This window comes from Acipenser ruthenus, chromosome 26 (genome assembly GCF_902713425.1).
Source record: "Acipenser ruthenus chromosome 26, fAciRut3.2 maternal haplotype, whole genome shotgun sequence".
Lineage (NCBI taxonomy): Eukaryota > Metazoa > Chordata > Actinopteri > Acipenseriformes > Acipenseridae > Acipenser > Acipenser ruthenus.
In genome coordinates this window covers 27132208-27149276 of record NC_081214.1, presented here as the reverse complement: position 1 = coordinate 27149276, position 17069 = coordinate 27132208, and the positions used below count along the sequence as shown (strand labels likewise).

At 39.8% G+C, this 17069-nt stretch overlaps 1 protein-coding gene across 1 annotated transcript in view; it reads right to left on the bottom strand.

The window, feature by feature from the left end:
* Nucleotides 1-1009, bottom strand: part of LOC131701630 (SLIT and NTRK-like protein 4) — a 3563-nt gene extending 2554 nt beyond the window's left edge. The window contains exon 1 of the mRNA XM_059000530.1: nt 1006-1009. Within this exon, the coding sequence (XP_058856513.1) occupies nt 1006-1009 (4 nt within the window). The remainder of the gene's footprint in view (nt 1-1005) is intronic.
* Between the last annotated feature and the right edge of the window lie 16060 nt (nt 1010-17069).

Below are 17069 nucleotides of genomic sequence, written 5' to 3'. Positions count from 1 at the left end.
CTACTACTACTAATAACAATAATGTGTACATAATGCATCACTGCCTTCAATGACAAACATGCACATTCTCTTTTCCTAAACTAAGGCTAATCTAAATGAGGCTTAGTCGGCTTTTATAGGCTCGTCTGCTCTCTGTAGTGGAGGATATTGAGCTGTTATTAACGGGCTTTATTGAATAGCCTTGGACTTCATTGCGCTATCCTTGGTCCTGAAACACCCCTCATTCATCTACCCGCAATGTCTGTGGAGGTATTGAGATTTCTGATATTATTCAATCACCAGTAACTGGACAGGTTCTGCAGCTGTGTGGTTTATTAAGTACTTTGACAGAAAAGCCGATTTTTAATAACAAGGTATCATTACTGTTGAACAATTGCTGCACAGACATACAGAAGGGTTTAGAATTACTGTACATGTACAAACTACACCGTGCTGTCAACTTTATAGACCGGCACGTTCTGGTAATAGTCCAGCAGCACTGACACCCTCAGTTATTGTATTACACAAGCTACTGCAAATGTCTAGTTCTTCTTCTGGGCTACCCTTTAATACTGTAGTGCTGTATACCTGTCCTAACCCTGCCAATAGGGTATGTGGCCAATTCACTTTGTAGGCGTTGCTCAGGTTGGAGTCCATGGGCAGCAGATAGCACTGATTCACAACACTGAGAACCGAGTGTTTAACAATGGAACACACATCATATGCAACAGCTTTTAAACACATGGTAGTATTTATATAGGCCTACTTTACACTGTCAGGCTTATTTTGGTAACATTTTTTGTGTGTCTAATGTATATTATACAGTATATACAAATAATCCCTACAATGTGTTTAAAATCTGTCACATAACATTTATATTTAATAGAAGCTCGACACTCAGATGATACAAAGATAAGCGATTAAGGACTTGACATTAATGCACTGAACGGAGGGAGCTGTTTGCTGTACATGAACATGTATATCATAATGATATTAGACCAGTGTGATGCAGATTCACACCATCACCCATATTAGGCTGAATAGTTGTCATGCGTTGTGAACATGTAGCCTAAAGAATCAGTTACATTAGCATAAGTGTCTAATGAATTGACTTCTAAAAACCAGATTGAAATATTAACAATTTTAAAAAGACTTCTTATTTTTGTATTATTATTATTATTATTATTATTACTATTATCTCCTCATAAAGCATTCTCAGAGACATTCGAAAGCTGGAAGGGCCCTCAGGCCTCATGTCGAAGCCCCTGTGAATAATAGGACGTTACAAGTTTTTCCTCATTTCGTTGTAGATTACCCTGAATAACGCGTTTTGTACTTAGCATGTATTCTATTAAACAGCAGAATAATGGGAACGATAAAAGTGTGAGGATGAACAGAAGAGGGAGACTGAAGGAGAGCCTCCAGGGGATTCCAGAGAATGCTTTTTTTCCTTGTCTTTAGCTTTGGAGTAGATGTCTTCTTCCCTCTAATCTTACACACGCACACACACAGTGATTTGGAAGAAGTATTGTGGATGCAGTTCTTAGCAGACCTGTACACCGACAGTATAAGCAGCGCATTCTGTCTCGGTCTGTCTTCTTTGATATGTTAAAGAGCTTTCTATTTATATCTAGCAGAGAAGAAAACAGGACAGGAGGTCAAAACAATGTGATAGGCTCCTCTGTTTTGCATGTCTATCTGCTGTGAGCTACTTAGCTTATTTAGTATTCACAAGTTCTATAACATGCATTTTAATAAGTACGTCTTGTAAATTTTGTTGGTCTCTATCCTGTTTCATAGTAGCAGCGGGAGTCTGCAGCAGATTTCGTTTTCTTTATTTTTGTTGCCCTAATCGTGAAATCCCCTCCCTTTTACTGAGAACATGACTGTACACAGCTGTTCTGTATCCCTTAGCTTGCAGTAAGAGGTGCTTGCTGTACTGCAGAGCATGATCAGAGTGGAACCGAGCATATGAGATATTCATCCAGGAACCCAGGGGAATACATGGCATTGTAGTTTGCACAGGATGGTAGAAGCCATTTACTTTCAATTGAATTGTGCAATTAGTAATACTGTACTAATACTTATTACACAAGTTAGCACTCTCGTGATTTATGTCAGCAGAAATCCTCGATAGAATTACAGCCTTATTGTGCACAGTTTTACGTACATTATTTGTATTAGTGTTATTATTACTGATGATGATAATTGATCACAGCTAGAGTTTAAAGGAACCTTGTTAATCATTTTCTAATGTCAACTTGCAGTGGAACATGGAAATGGAGCAGATTTGTAAAAATGAGTTAAGTGTCATAGTCATGTGACACACGTAGGATCTCCTGGGAAGTACCCTTTGCTGTAGAGTACTGTACACGCATGCGCAGATTAGATTTTCTATTTGCAAAACTGGGCACCTTTGGGGGAAAAAAACCTAAAGGGGACACTTAAAAGGATCATAAACAACACAAAATACAACATCCAAATCTTAGCAGGTTTCAGATCCACAGAATAAAGAATCTGGAAACAAACTCTGCTTATCAATGAACTCTAAGCAGTGACACTGACTGCAATGTTCCAGGGTTCTGTGCTTATCAATGAACCCCAAGCAGTGATACTGACTGCAATGTTCCAGGGGGCTCTGAAATCTAGAAAAGTGACTCAAGTTGAATAAACATGGAAAACAAATGCAAGATATGTCTGCATTGCGGAAGCTAGTACTGTTAATACAATGGGTGATTGGATTAGAATACCATCTCACTCATGGCTTTTAAATAGCTCTGTAATGATAAGTTAGTGCATAGCCAGTAATATTCCTGGAAAATACAGCCGATTATCACAGTTAATTCATCACATGCCAGGAATGGGGAGTAGCTTTTAACAGGAGCAGGAGATACACAATCTGGTGAACTGCTCCCTGAAGGTGCTTATGAAGGACAAAAGGCTTCTTTTGTTTAGAAGGTAAAGATACAACTGCGGTGGGTCATGAATCTACCCTGTAAACAGGAAACATTTGCAGAAGGAGTTAACAGGGAGAAAGAGAGAGTGAGGAATCGTAGTCACCAGGAACATAACACAGAGTAAATGTAAAGCTGCTGTAGAATGAACAGTGAGGACTGCATCCAAGTTCACAAGTACAATGGTTAAAGACAGGGTTAACAGCCTGCTAATGAAGTCTACTAAAGTCTCTTTAGGGTTCAATTACTATATTATATGTGGATGCTAACTCAGATGAAGTAGTTCTCGCAATGCAAACACTATGGTGTTCATACCAGCAACAAGTACCTCATTCAAAACGACCTACATGCCTGGCATGTGCATCCTGTATTTAGAAGCACTGCAAGCCCTTCTGTTAAAGCAATGTGCAGTAAGGGGCCAGCCCTAAAGTGTGGTCATCACTGACAGTCTAGCTGAACTGCATTCTGTTTTCTGTGTCTGACAGTGTTTTCTTGGCACTGTTTCTCCTGGTCCCCTTTCAGAAAGCACGTTCACAAAAGCATATTTTCTAGTGTTCATATTGATTTGAATTGATCACATTTCCTCATGCTCCGTGTGCTGCAGACAGGGGGTCTTTGTTGGGATCCATTGCTCGTTTCAGTGTCGACTTCCCATCCGTCTCCGCAGCTGTTTATATTGGACCTGCTCAGCTGACCCCGGCAGTGTGAGAGCTTACCGTTTGCCAAGCCCAGTTTGTTCAATCTGAAGAAGTTATTTTCTATGGAGGTAGTTGTTTGCATTGCAAAATGAGAGATGGCATTCGATTTGGATTTCCTTATCGTTTATGTAGGTGCTGCTCTGGCAGATTCTACTCCATCTTATTTCCTGGCTCTTGGCCCATGCAGCGCATGTCTGGAATCGGTGCATATCGTCTTGGCAACAAAGCCTTTCCCCTTTCACAGATCTGACAGCACCGAGACCATCCATTCATGGAACTGCTTTCAGTGCACCCCACATGCTTCAGATGATGCAGCTTCCCTCTGGGTCTTTGTAGTGTTTTACTAAATGGGAACAAACGCCAGTGTCAGTATTGACCGTCATGTCATTTGAAGGCATGTCTTCATACAGCTTGTGTTAGCTGGCTCTGTGTGAGCCCATTTCTAGGCATTTAAATTCCTTTCCAAACATTAACATTCAAAGTATATCAATATATAAATGTTGCTGTCTTCCTCACCTGCCACATCACAAGATATCCAGCAGGATTTCAACTCACATTTTCTGACAGCGTTTGAACAACAATATAATAATAATTATAATAATAATAATAATAATAATATTTAATCCTGTTTGTTTCCATTAGTTATAGATCGATATTAACACAGCTTGACCTTTCAACTACAGACTGGCTTCCTGGTATGATAGCAATACAACTATCCATTATCAGGACAACTTTCTCCAATACTGACCACAGCACTAAATCCCAGATCCTTCCATAATGTAATATGTGACTGAAAAACAAATATGCAACAATGTACTGATTCAGAAGAACCCTATATAGTCATTCCTTGCTTTGTGCTCTGAAATGTGTACAGTAGATTAGTGCTGCAGTGAACGTGGACGCCACAGCATTCAGTCTTGTCTCATTAACCCAGACGATAACCTGGTTTAAATTCTTTAGAAGGCATGGGAGGTCATTTGGAGGTCAGAAATAAATAAACTAACTTGGAGACACAACAGAAAATATGCTTGATCTTAGCAGACGGCAATCTTGCATCGACCCCCTCTAAAACTGTTGCTCCCAAGACTTGCTGCAGTTGATATAGACAGCTCAAATCATTTATACAGACAGAAAAGCCCATTTTGATGTTCTAATGTCTTTCAGAGTTACATAGACTGTGGTCTTGAAGTCAAAATGCCTTGAATTTATACTGTTCTGTGTGACTGACTACTGTCCTTACCAACTAACTGTAGAAAAATAGCGTAAAAGTATTGATCTTTAGACCCTTACCCTGAAAAAAATAATTAAGTTTGTATTTTATTACAGCATCTTCTTAATCAATTAGAAAAAAGATAAGTTGAGATTAATGGAACACATTTCACAGTGTGACCCTGGGACAAGTCAAATACAGTTACATGTGGGATATGTCTTGAATCTATCTATTGAGAGCTGTGAGTTCTTAAATACCTCTATGTTCATACAGTATGTATGCAGAATGTTGATGTATATATTAATGCTACTATGTCTTTATTTAGCTTGACTGCTTCACTGTGCAGCAGTAAGTAACTGTTGGTGATTTATTTTCTTTAGAGGCTAACACTACACTGTGTCCTGGCATACAGTATATTATCAGAAGTCGGTTTGCCTTGTCCTGTATTTCCAGAGGGATACCGAACAGACGAAACATTGAAGGACATTATAGGATCAATGGAAGCTCAATAAAGCCTTCAATGCACTTCAATACAAAAAGCAAGCAAAGTAATAATAAGCTGTTTTTCTTATTGTTCTCTAATAATAGACTTCATGCCATGCTGCATTGACAATGATAGGAACAAAAAAAGAACATCACTTTACTGGAAATCTGCCACACATGATCACACACAAAAACTGCCACTTTTTTTACAGATACCTAATGCAAGTTTAGATAGCAGCTAACAGAAGCACAACATGTTACTATAGCGACAAACATAACACAAGATAGGCAGACAGTCAAATCCATATTTGCGAGATGTTAGGAACAGGGCCTGTAATTACTCTGGAGTGTGACGGCTGGTGAAGGCCATTCTTTACCTGCTCTGCGTAACTTCATCTTCATTTATTAACCAAGAAAGAGTCAAGAAAATGGAACAGCACAGCCATGCTATGGAGCCCGAAATTAAAAAGGGTTTAAGAAAGGCTTCCAAGTGTTGTCTAGCAATGAATTATAAAAAACACGTCTGCATAGCAATTAACAATAACATAGATAACACAACTATGAGACTCTTTGGATGGTTTCAATGGTGTATCCTAAGCCATGGGGGATTGTTGAGAACTAATGCATAAGCAAGTGTCTGAGAGACACAATTCCCCACAATGCTGCTACTCTTTGCATCAGGTGTCAGTACTGCAGTGTTTGCTATAGTAAGGATGTAGTCTTTCTTCTAATGGATGCTGGGTGGCATTATGTAATGTCAACGAAAACCTGTTTATGGGTGAGTTTCTGAGCATGGGTACAGATAGGTTACTGAATTACAATGAGTGCTACTGTTTGGTTCTGTGTAAAACATCCTGCAGCAACACCCCCTTAAACCACTTTTTTGTCAATATCTACCACCACCATGAAATGTAGTCAGTGTTGTTGACCATCTCTAATCATAGTGATGGATAACTAGCAGTGAACGGTAAAAGAGAAAATCAGTTGGATATGTCTTTTGACCTCCGAAGAAGATCAAGAATGACAATGTGATTTTAATGAAAGCCAATTGAAACATGTCTGTGTGTCCTTACCCAAGGGGATTGAATTCAGGAACAGAAGACCAAAATGTATAGAAAAACAAAGTTGCAACAGCCGCTAATTAATTCGACATTGGTTTAAAGTAGAATATCTGCAACCAGCTGAAGGGTTTTGATTTAGCCCTGATAGTGTATGCTGCACTGAAGGAATTACTGCAAATGAGGCTTTAGGGGTCAAGTTAATTAAGAAACTAATTAAAACCATTAATAACGAGCTAAAGATGTAAAGATACATTTACCCGCCACTTGATCAATAATCCCTCAAGCCTCAAAGAAGGTGAACTTCACTTGACATTCAAAACTCTGCATTCTGTCATTCTGTTGGTAAATAGCAGGAATCAGCAGGAGTTTATTTTTCTCAATCACTTATGAGTTAAAATAACTGAAGTGTATTTGGTTGCAGTGAGCACCATCATGTCTAGTGCAGATTGATTGACACTTCAGGATCATAATAATGGAATGCTCACTGGGGGTGGATTTAAAGGAGGGACACACCCTACCCTCTTTCAGCCAACCAAAATGGTCAGCTCTGAATCCTTCCATCCCATACTCTCCTTGACCCTCCTAATGCTTGAGCAGAGCAGAGCAGGTAGACCAGAGAACACTGCCATTTCAGGGACAATAAGAAAAGGAACTATCAAGCAAATTGCACCCTCAGACTCTGCCTGCTGCCATTAAATGACACGGGTGGTTAAATGATAATTCCAATAACACCGATGTCTCCAAGGTAACCAAGGTAACAGCGACAAGGAAGCCAGTGCTGCAAGACTAACCATTAACTCTGTGATAAAAGCTAGTTAATGTTAAGACCAACAATCGCTAAAGATTTAACTTGTAAGGGATTGTTATTTCAGTCAGTATGGCTGATGACATCACTTTCACAAAAACAGATTTCTTTGATTGAAAGGACGGCATGAAGCTTTTGATGCTAGAGGCAGGATGCAGTAATAAATCCAGCCATTTCTATTAAGATGTGAGACAGTGACAAGGCAGAATAGTTTTTTTTTCTGTTCCGATTTTCTGCACCTTTTCTGTGTGCAATACAATGCATGTTCTTTATGTTATGTTTGTATAGCATGTGTGGTCATGGTTGGAAATGCTTTGGCTGTCTGATATCTCGCCTCACAGGATGAGGAGTCCTTCAGGCTGAGAGGTGAGGTCCTGGGGCACACCTATCATCCCTTTAATATTCAATCGCTTCGTCATGCTGTCACCTCGCTTATTGAATAAGTATAAATATAGAGCAGCTAGGAGGCTACAAGATCTTAGATTAACTTTTTAATTAATATTACATACTTAAACATGTTCATGGAGATTTTACCTCCCCTCCTAAGGCAATGTCTTCATGAATAATTTAGTTATTCTAAAATACTTATTGACATTTTTTTCTGTTCTTGTGCCTGTAACAGGGGTATTCTGTTAGTATGGGTATCCGCTGAGAAACGAGACGCAGAGGGTCTGAGGTCGCAAACACTGCTCAGGCATCCAGGTCGTATTATTTACAAGGGGTTGCAGTGAGTGGTGGCCACCACTAGGGTACCAGCAGTGGTATCCCCAGTGCAGAAGGACATACACACAGGTGTACATAATACAAAAACACAAATCAAAACACAGTGGGTAAAAACGCTAAAAACAAAAGTTTGCCATCCAGTGGCTCAGCGCTGATCCCACTAAAAGGGAGGTCCCGCTTCAGGAACCTTCACCCAAACACAAACGAAATAAACTGGGGTGGGATTCAAATCCCCTAAATGAACCCCTACCCTAAAGGTGTTGCTGTTATCCTGCTTAAACACTAATCTTTGTTGGTTCATCCAGTTCAAGCTCCTTGGCTATCCACCCTGACATGAATCTTCACGCTGGTATGCAAGGACAGGAACAAACAAAAGAAGAACAGAGAGACTGGCTTTTCAGCCTCTTTTAAAGGAAGGTGACAAGGGTTAATTGATTATCAATTATTAAATTGACACCTGACCTGCTGTACATGACATTTCAATTAGACAGAGAGGAGAGTCTAATCTCCCAGCCCTGCCATATCTAAGCCAACAAAGACATTTTATTCACAAACCACCACCAATACACACAATTTACAGGGGCAGGGCTCAGCCTGCCACAGTGCCACACATTTTTTGATTTCTTTTCTGCACAATATTACTCTGTGTTGGTTAAAAATAAATAAATAAATAAATAAATACTAGCGTGTTTCTATAAAGGCCCCTCTGTCAGTTATGCTGAGATGCGTTCAGGCCTACATTTTACAGCAAAGAGAAAAAAAAAACCTACAGTGTAGAACATGAGAGGGCTCTCTGCCATCGCTCTTGAAATATTGTGTCATATCCAGCTCTTTTTAAAAAGTACTAGAATACATCATGAAGAAGAGACACATAAGAGCAGCATGTTCTATGAGTGTAATGCATCATTATGGCATTGCTCTTCTAAGAAGACATCTACTGCTGGACACAAACTCCACGTGACATCAGCGATCCTTACAGAATCAGCTCATTCATAATGTTATGACAAACTCCTAATCTGTACTCGGCAGCACTCAGAGAAAAACAAGCAAAGTCGTAAGAGACAAAGGTTACTGTATGGCTCCATATCCATACACGGATCTATTGGGGGGGTTCTGTCTCTATAAAAAGCAGCTGCAGACATTTCAATCCAATCCACTTCTAAAGGGCACCCTGTCTCATTATTGAAACTGTGTCATTTGCATGTTTGTCTGAAATATCAATCCATGTATTGAAAGAGTTAAAGGAAAATCAGCGTTCTGTGCCAAGCTGTCGGAATCATTGGGCTCTAATTGGATTCAGCTGTAAACCCAGAGAACGCTGCCTCTTATCAGCTTTGTTCATTTCGCAGTGACAATAGCTAGATAAACAGCAATTGTGCAGTGATAATATACACAGGTAGCAAGAGAAAGGTGATCATATTGATATGTTCTGCAAATACCTGTTTGTGATTTTTCCCTTTTAATGAAACATAGAATCTCATTTCATTGCAGCTGATGCCCCTTCGTACTGTTTGTGTTTCTATTCCGAGTGTATGGAATAATACTCCATAGTGCAGTGTGGTGATGTGCACACGACAATTCCGCTAGTTGTTGAACAACATTAGGTATTCCACATTCGTGTCGGGACGTTGCTTGTGGATTCATTCTAGTGAGTCTTGTAAACACAGTAAAGAGCAGTAAACCACGTTTAAGCCACAGAACCCTGGTTGAAGGCATTGCAGTAAACAAGGCAGGCCTAGACAATGCCCACTAATCACGACTGCATTGCAGTAAGAAACCCTTAATCAGTGCCTCGATTGCTAGTTTAAACATTTGAAATTTCAAATGCATTTCTTTTTTTATTTACATTTGTCTTTTGATGGTTTTGCTGCCCTTCTGTTTTGCTTACAGAGCTAGACATTGTATGTGAAAGTTCTGTGTTCATCTCCTGTGTTGTAATGGCCGGACAATGGAGCTTCCTTATTCCTAATCTGAATTAGTTTTCTGTCTAAAGGAGTTCATAAAGCTTGAGCTTCGTTTAGTGCATGTAGTCGTTGCTTTTGTCTTAACAGTAAATAGCTTGCCGATGTATTGTTTTAATCAGTATTTACTGCACTACTGCCCTCTATTCTTGACCACAAATGCAATTATTTAGTGATGTCATATTTAAATTGGATATTGCAGTGGTGATTGAATAATCTATCTGTCTGTCACTTTTTCTCTAAATCCGCAGAATGCCCTTGCAGAGGTCAAAAGCCTTCACATATAGGAACTTGTTTGAATTCAGTCAGGGGATTATTAAAGTGCTTTGAATTCTTTGATCTCAGCCTTGCTCTCGGTGGCCAGTTACCCACATCACAGTGATTGAGAGAGTCACACCTGAGTGTAGGTGACTGGGTGTATAGTGACCGTTACATTAGGCCAGTGCAGTCACAGCACTTCATGTGTGAAGCACATTGTAATGCTTTGATGCATGGACAGGTATGCGCTATACCTGGAGGCTATAGTGGAAAACTGTTACCCCAAGAGAAAAGGACATATCTAACCATGTGTTAAAATGCCCTAAGCAGAAGGCAGGACTCAATTTTGTTTACTGTCATCATTTTTTTCCTACCTAATGGTTGTTACTTTTGCTGCTTTTATAGGTATACTCTGAATTCTACACTTGTAGTATGTCAATTTACCAGCCCTAAGAAATTGACAATAATGTTTTTTTTTTTTTTTTCTAACTGTCAGTCAGCCTAGAGTTTATAGATGTTTTCGGTGTAGAATTAGATGCAATTTGATGTTCCCAGATAATGATATGTTTTAGTGCTGTTAAAGAATGCTATTCAGACAGCATTGAAATGGAAAATGGCCTCGCTGCCCTGCTGCAGTTGAGAAATGTGATCCCTGTAAACCCCCACCTTAATGGATTTCAAAGCATATCAAATATTTATATATCTGTTAGATGTGTGTACGACGCGCCTGTGCCCCTGTTCTGTGTTTACCTCAACATGCTGAGTGAAAAGTAAGTGTTCTTGTGCAATGAATGCATCGGACAGCAACCCCGAATTGCTGTGCAGGGATGTATATTCAATCAGCAAACTATTGGATTTCCTTTCATTGTCTTCTGTGGGCTCGCTGGATACACGCAGGCTTAATTAGAATCACTCTGAAATATTTACAATAGTTGTCCCCACTCTAATCCTTTGAGGAAACAGGATAACTGGGTTTTAGGGAACCTGATAACACAGAAACATACTTGCTGACAGCTTCAAGCTGCTTAGCAATTAATAAATTACCCTGGGTATAAGCTGTTTTCATATCCACATATATTTTTATCTTGTTGATGAGAACTCCAGTGATGTGAACAATAGAAATGAAGGCCCCATGCACATCTACAGATGACACATATCCTCACAAACATGTCTATTCTTCAGAATACAGCATTTGTCGGTGCTTGTTTCTGAAACAGTGTGGTTCTCTGTGTAACAAACAGCTTTCAAATTAAACCACTGACATGTAGGAATCATCTCATTAACACTGCTGCTGGATCTACTTATTGTGATAGCGGTTCTTTAGTTTGAATAGACGTTTACAAAATACAGTGGACAGCAAATAAGCAAACATTTAATATTGCTATTGAGCTTTACTTTTGTAATTCTAAAAATAAACATACTCTATAAAGATTAAGCTCAGATTGAGCTAACATAGATATCTTTATTTTACAGCAGCTGTTAAACGATGAAACGTGGTGGAGCACATAACCGTACAGTAATAACATGATTGTAAAGTTTATCATGTAGAAGTCTGCTTTGATATTGAGTCAGGGGTGGAAGAAGCAGCTCCATATTACATTATGTGCCCTGCATAGATAAGAGAAGCACAGTCACTTTCCGTGAGACATGCTGCTCAAGATTATTGAACAGAATCCTCCTTCGTTACAATGGAATTGTATGATTTGAGGTTTATTTAACATGCTTGCATGTCCCCTTGTTTAGCTCTGAGTCCTCAGTCAATAAGGCAAAACGCCAGCATCCTTCAGTGATGTGAGAAGCTATGGAAGCTGAAGACTGCGTAACTTCAATAAGCACAAGGGGGCGCCGTGTAAGATGACAAGTATGTGATCCAGTAAAGTTCTGTGTGATCTTTAGAGAAGCGTACTGTGAATGCACTCAGCACACCCCGGCATTCGTCAGATGTGACTATTACAACTTGACAATGCACTGAGCCCTGTTTAAATGCTAATATATGCCACCCATCCTTGTATTTGACTGCCATCTAGAAATGTAAAAGAATGCAGGTCGTAACATATAATGAAGAGACACTTATTTTGGAGTGTTATCTATTGCCTCCTGCTGTATCACTATACAATTCCATATCAGTATGTAATTAAAGCACCGGCCAGAATCCACAAGCAGCAGCTTATGATACAGGGATGACTTTCACTAGTTAAACCAAATACATCCCTCAACTGTGGCTGTTTTAACATGCATTTTACACTTTCCATTCATACTAGCTTCAATGTGACTCAACCCTTCCACTGTCACGCTCCATGGAGGGACATGGAGAGGTCTATTGTGTCATTCGCAATTACAGGATGGTCATTACTGTGCATGTCCCAGCCAGTTCTGTGCCTCATATTTCAAAGAGCACAGAAAAGCACGTAAACTGCAGTCTGGGTTTCAAAGGGTGCAGACCTGCCTTGCCTGGGACACTACACCACAGTCCCCTTTATTCCATGCCAATCCGATCTTGAGTTATTAGTGATTCCTGAAACCGTGTGCCTCTCAGTCTTGTGCTATCTACCACTCAGTGTTCGTTATTGTTGTTTTGTCCTCAGTATTGATGGTTACATTAGTTTTCCTATGCACTTGCCTGTCAGTTAAAGTTCCTATCTAATTTCATTTGGCATTTATACAATCAATGTGTATCGCAACTTCCTGTGTGAATACACTTGCACTGACTCGCAAATGTAATGTTTAACTATTGTTACAGAAATGACAAGGGTATAGATATGTATGATGCATGCATAGATACATACATACTAATGGAACTGAAAGCCAGGTACTGCCTATAGGGAAACCAGTTTACATGTAAGTATTGGAGAAACAGAATTCGGCACCACTCCTAATTATTTCAATTGTAAAAAGAGAATGGAAAACATATAATTTGTCAGGAACTTCCTGTTATAGTATGCTATAGACATTTCTTTTTCATTGTACTCGAGATCCAGTATCTTGATCTGAATCTGGATCTTGACTAGATAGTTGTCATTTTGAAATCTTGCAAGTGATACAGAGGGAGTTCCAAGTATGGGAAGCTATTGTCCTGCATTAATATCTTCTAATAAATCAATCCATGTCAAGACATGTTCCTTGCCCTTTCTGCCAGAATAGATTCATGTTTGTATTGATACTTATTATTTGTGTTTCTGATGCAAAAGAATCTAAAGTGATTTCTTTAAACTGCTTTAAAATGTGTGATTCTGTGGGTCTTCTACTGTTATAAGGTGAATAGACTGTCGAAGCGATTTGGATGAAGAACTCTTAGAATAGCAATGTATTCCACTTTCAATTCTCTGTTTGTATGCTGTTATCCACATCTACAAGGTTCTCCTTTTGGGTTTACATGTAGATACTATTAAAGCATGATGTCTGTTTCAATTTAAAATGAAAAGAAAAATATCCCACTCTGTCTGTCAAATCAATTGGCCAAATTTACCTGACCATTAACTCAAAGCTATTAGATTCCAGGTAAATCACACACAAAAAAAGTTTAAATTTGACATGTCCTTCATTCATTCTACCAAATGTCCCCTATAACTCTGGCAGCCAGGAAAGAAAAGGCATGTGACAAAATACAAAGGAACCTTCAATTACATATGCACTTAATCACCCAAGCACTTGAAGTGTGTGCTTTGAAATGAAGCATATACATCCACTCAATAATAATACTAATAATAATACTGTAACACCAAATTAAAGCCCTTCAGACAAGATGATTTTCATGTTGTTAATAATGTAGCAGTTTCCTATGGTGCTACAATACTGCACAGACCTGAAAGTGCCCTTATATTCCCGTCACATGTCCAATTACAATTGTACAGTGAAGTGTAGCAGAGTAGCAGTCGGCTGTAAACACAAGGAAATGTATGAACAAGTCATGCAAAAATAGAGTTGTCAGAGAATGATTACAATTGGATAGTTTTTGAATGTGTCACTTGTTGAGATGCCAGTTATTTACCAAAGCTAGCGGGGCATCCAGTAAAGGCGCTCCGCGTGGAGTGCGCGATGCACCCTATAGCCTGGACGTCGCCGGTTTGAATCCAGGCTATTCCTTTGCTGACCGAGGAGCTCCCAGGGGGCGGCGCTCAATTGGCCATGCGCTGCCCGGAGGGAGGGTCAGGTCAGCCAGGGTGTCCTCGGCTCACCGTGCACCAGCGGCCCCTGTGGTCTGGCCGGGCGCCTGTGGGCTTGCCTGAAAGCTGTCCAGGGCTGCGTTGTCCTCCGAAGCTATAACTCTGGGTGGCTGCATGGTGAGTCTGCAGTGTGTGAAGAATCAGGTGGCTGACGGCACACAGTTTAGAGGACAGCGTGTGTTCGTCTTCGCCCCTCCCAAGTCAGTGCCGGGGTGGTAGCGGTGGGCTGAGCCTAAAAATAATTGGACATTACTAAATTGGGGGAGAAAACAATACAAATAATTGCTGATCACTAAATAAATAAATAAAAATGGAAAAGCTTGTTTTCAGAATTCATTGTATCCCCGATTGTCACACATGGATTTAGGCAAATCCAATAGAAAACAGGCATACATAATTCAGTGTGGCTTGTTTGAAGTCATTGCCCCAGAGGAGAATCTCATATCAGTGATTTGGAGACCGAGGTACCTGTCACATGAGTGAAAGTGACGTATTACTGAATTGCTTAACCTGTGCAAACCTTTAGAAGCTCACAATGTTTAGATTGGACAGGTCCCAGTCAGTGTGTGTTTAAGTGTATGGCACTGCCATGGCTGGGCGATATGGCACTACCATCAGTCTGATTCTCAGTAAGACATGCCCTAATGCTTTTTAATTCAAGTAGACACGTTCTTCAGCAAATGCCTTTGTCTGAGAAACAGTGCGGGAAATTGTGATAAGAGATTGGTGAGGCTGTTATCGATTCTAACAATGATTCAGAAAAGTACACTTCTTTTTACAGCATCCTTCCAATTAAATTTTGAAAACACAATTTCATATTGCAATCCTGTGTCTTGCCTGCAATAGGCACTCTGCAATTGCTTTCCATTGAATCCATTAGTTGTTGTTCTGGCACCCAACAGAGCTCTCTCAGACTGCATTGTTAGGAGGACCTGGGTTTGGGCAAGTGATCCAGAGTACATTTAAAGTTTACTTAAAATAGTGCCAAAGAAAGGATTAACAACTGGTGCAATCTCCTGCCGGCAGCACTGTTTCTGTGCATTATTATCCCTTTGTTTTAAATATGTCACAGTACTTGCAGATATATTTTTTACATTTCACAAAACATACTTCTTGCTTCCTGTTGGGTCAACACTCAAGCCTGAAAATAAATCCTCAAATGATTACAGTCCATGCAACTTTGAGATGGCGGACTTAACAGTCCTCTGAGATTTTGAAACAGATTAGCAGTCACAACAGCAGAAGCCCTTCTGCCTGCTGCAACAAAGCTTTTTTTGAATGAACGACACAGGAGCAAGGCTAATTCATATTTAAATGGGACAGCGTTCTGTTTTTGCAGAATGCACAGCAGCCTCTGGAAGAATTCAAAAGCTTAAACATGACTATATACGAAAAGTTAGAAGTTAAGGCTGGACAGTAAATTCCTAGCATTGTTTTCATGTGTGGAAAAAATGGAAATGCATGTTTCACAGAGATAAACTGGATCATGTGGTGGGCACTAAATATCCACTTAGGAATCCCTGGTGGAAACTGATCTTGCTGTTGGGATTTGTTCCAGAGATAACACCTGACACTGTTAACAATGAGTCTAATCAAGGACCAAAATTAACAGATAAAGTGCAGCTGTGAGAAAAAAAGGAAAACATTTACGCAATTGCGGGTCCTAACTGTCCTCGGACGACTCTAATTCTCCAGGTGGACGCATGCTGGCTGGTTACGTTTTTGCTGTGTTTCTAAAACAGGATTATATTTCCTGGCTGGCCTCCCATCCCTACCATGGCTTTTCATGTGATAAGGCCAGCCACAAGGTTGCATGGGGTTCAGTGTCTGATAAATGTGTGAAGCAGACCCTGCCTTCTGCAGTGTTTAGGAAGCAAAGCCATGGTCAGGCATATAAATGAATCATGATAATGCAGTCAGCTTCCAGGACCTTTGTGCTTTACTGTTTCTTTATTCTGGGAGCAATTATATTTCATAGGGATGGATGAGTAATCTCAACACTCATTCTTTGTTCATTGCCAAGAGTATTGCCTGGCTGCTGACAAAGCGCAACACCTTACAAACACATTTTGCAAGGACCTGCATCAAACCAAAGATTCAAGCCATCATTCTTTATATGAGTTCATCTCATGTGTGGATCCAACAGGGCTGGCAGAATCAATACTCACTTCTGAAAGTCGACCAGCCCCTCTTGGGTACATGCATAAAATACTATAAAAGTCAGGTAATTCAGGTAAGTATTTCAGTAGTTTGGGATACCGTTTCTGAAATAGCAACTGTTCATGTTAATGAGTGGACTGGGCCTCCCAGATTATAAACGGTCACAATTCAAACAGTGAATGTGGCTCTTGCTTTACCTGAGCCATAAAGATGATGATGATATTTGTGTGATGCATTAATATTTTGGTGAACAAACTTCTGCATATAAGTGACAAAGTCATTCAAACAGGGTACTTGCATACACCCAAGGTACACCCATATACATATATACAGTATAAATACATATACATGTTTTAAAAGTTGGATTTCATTTGTAGTAATATGTTTCCAGTCCAGCATGTACAATAGGACCCATTCCAGCCCTGGCACCAAGAGGATGAAATAGTAAAGCTCCACTTGCTACCCAAGTGGAGCTTCACCTACACTGTGCACTGGGTAGAAATATGTGATTCATTGTACGTCAATGTAAAGACCAGAGAAGGACACAGTTTCAAAGTTTAAGACCTTTGCTGAATCCTTTTATTTAAAGAGTAAATACAGTAGTTTCAGATGTC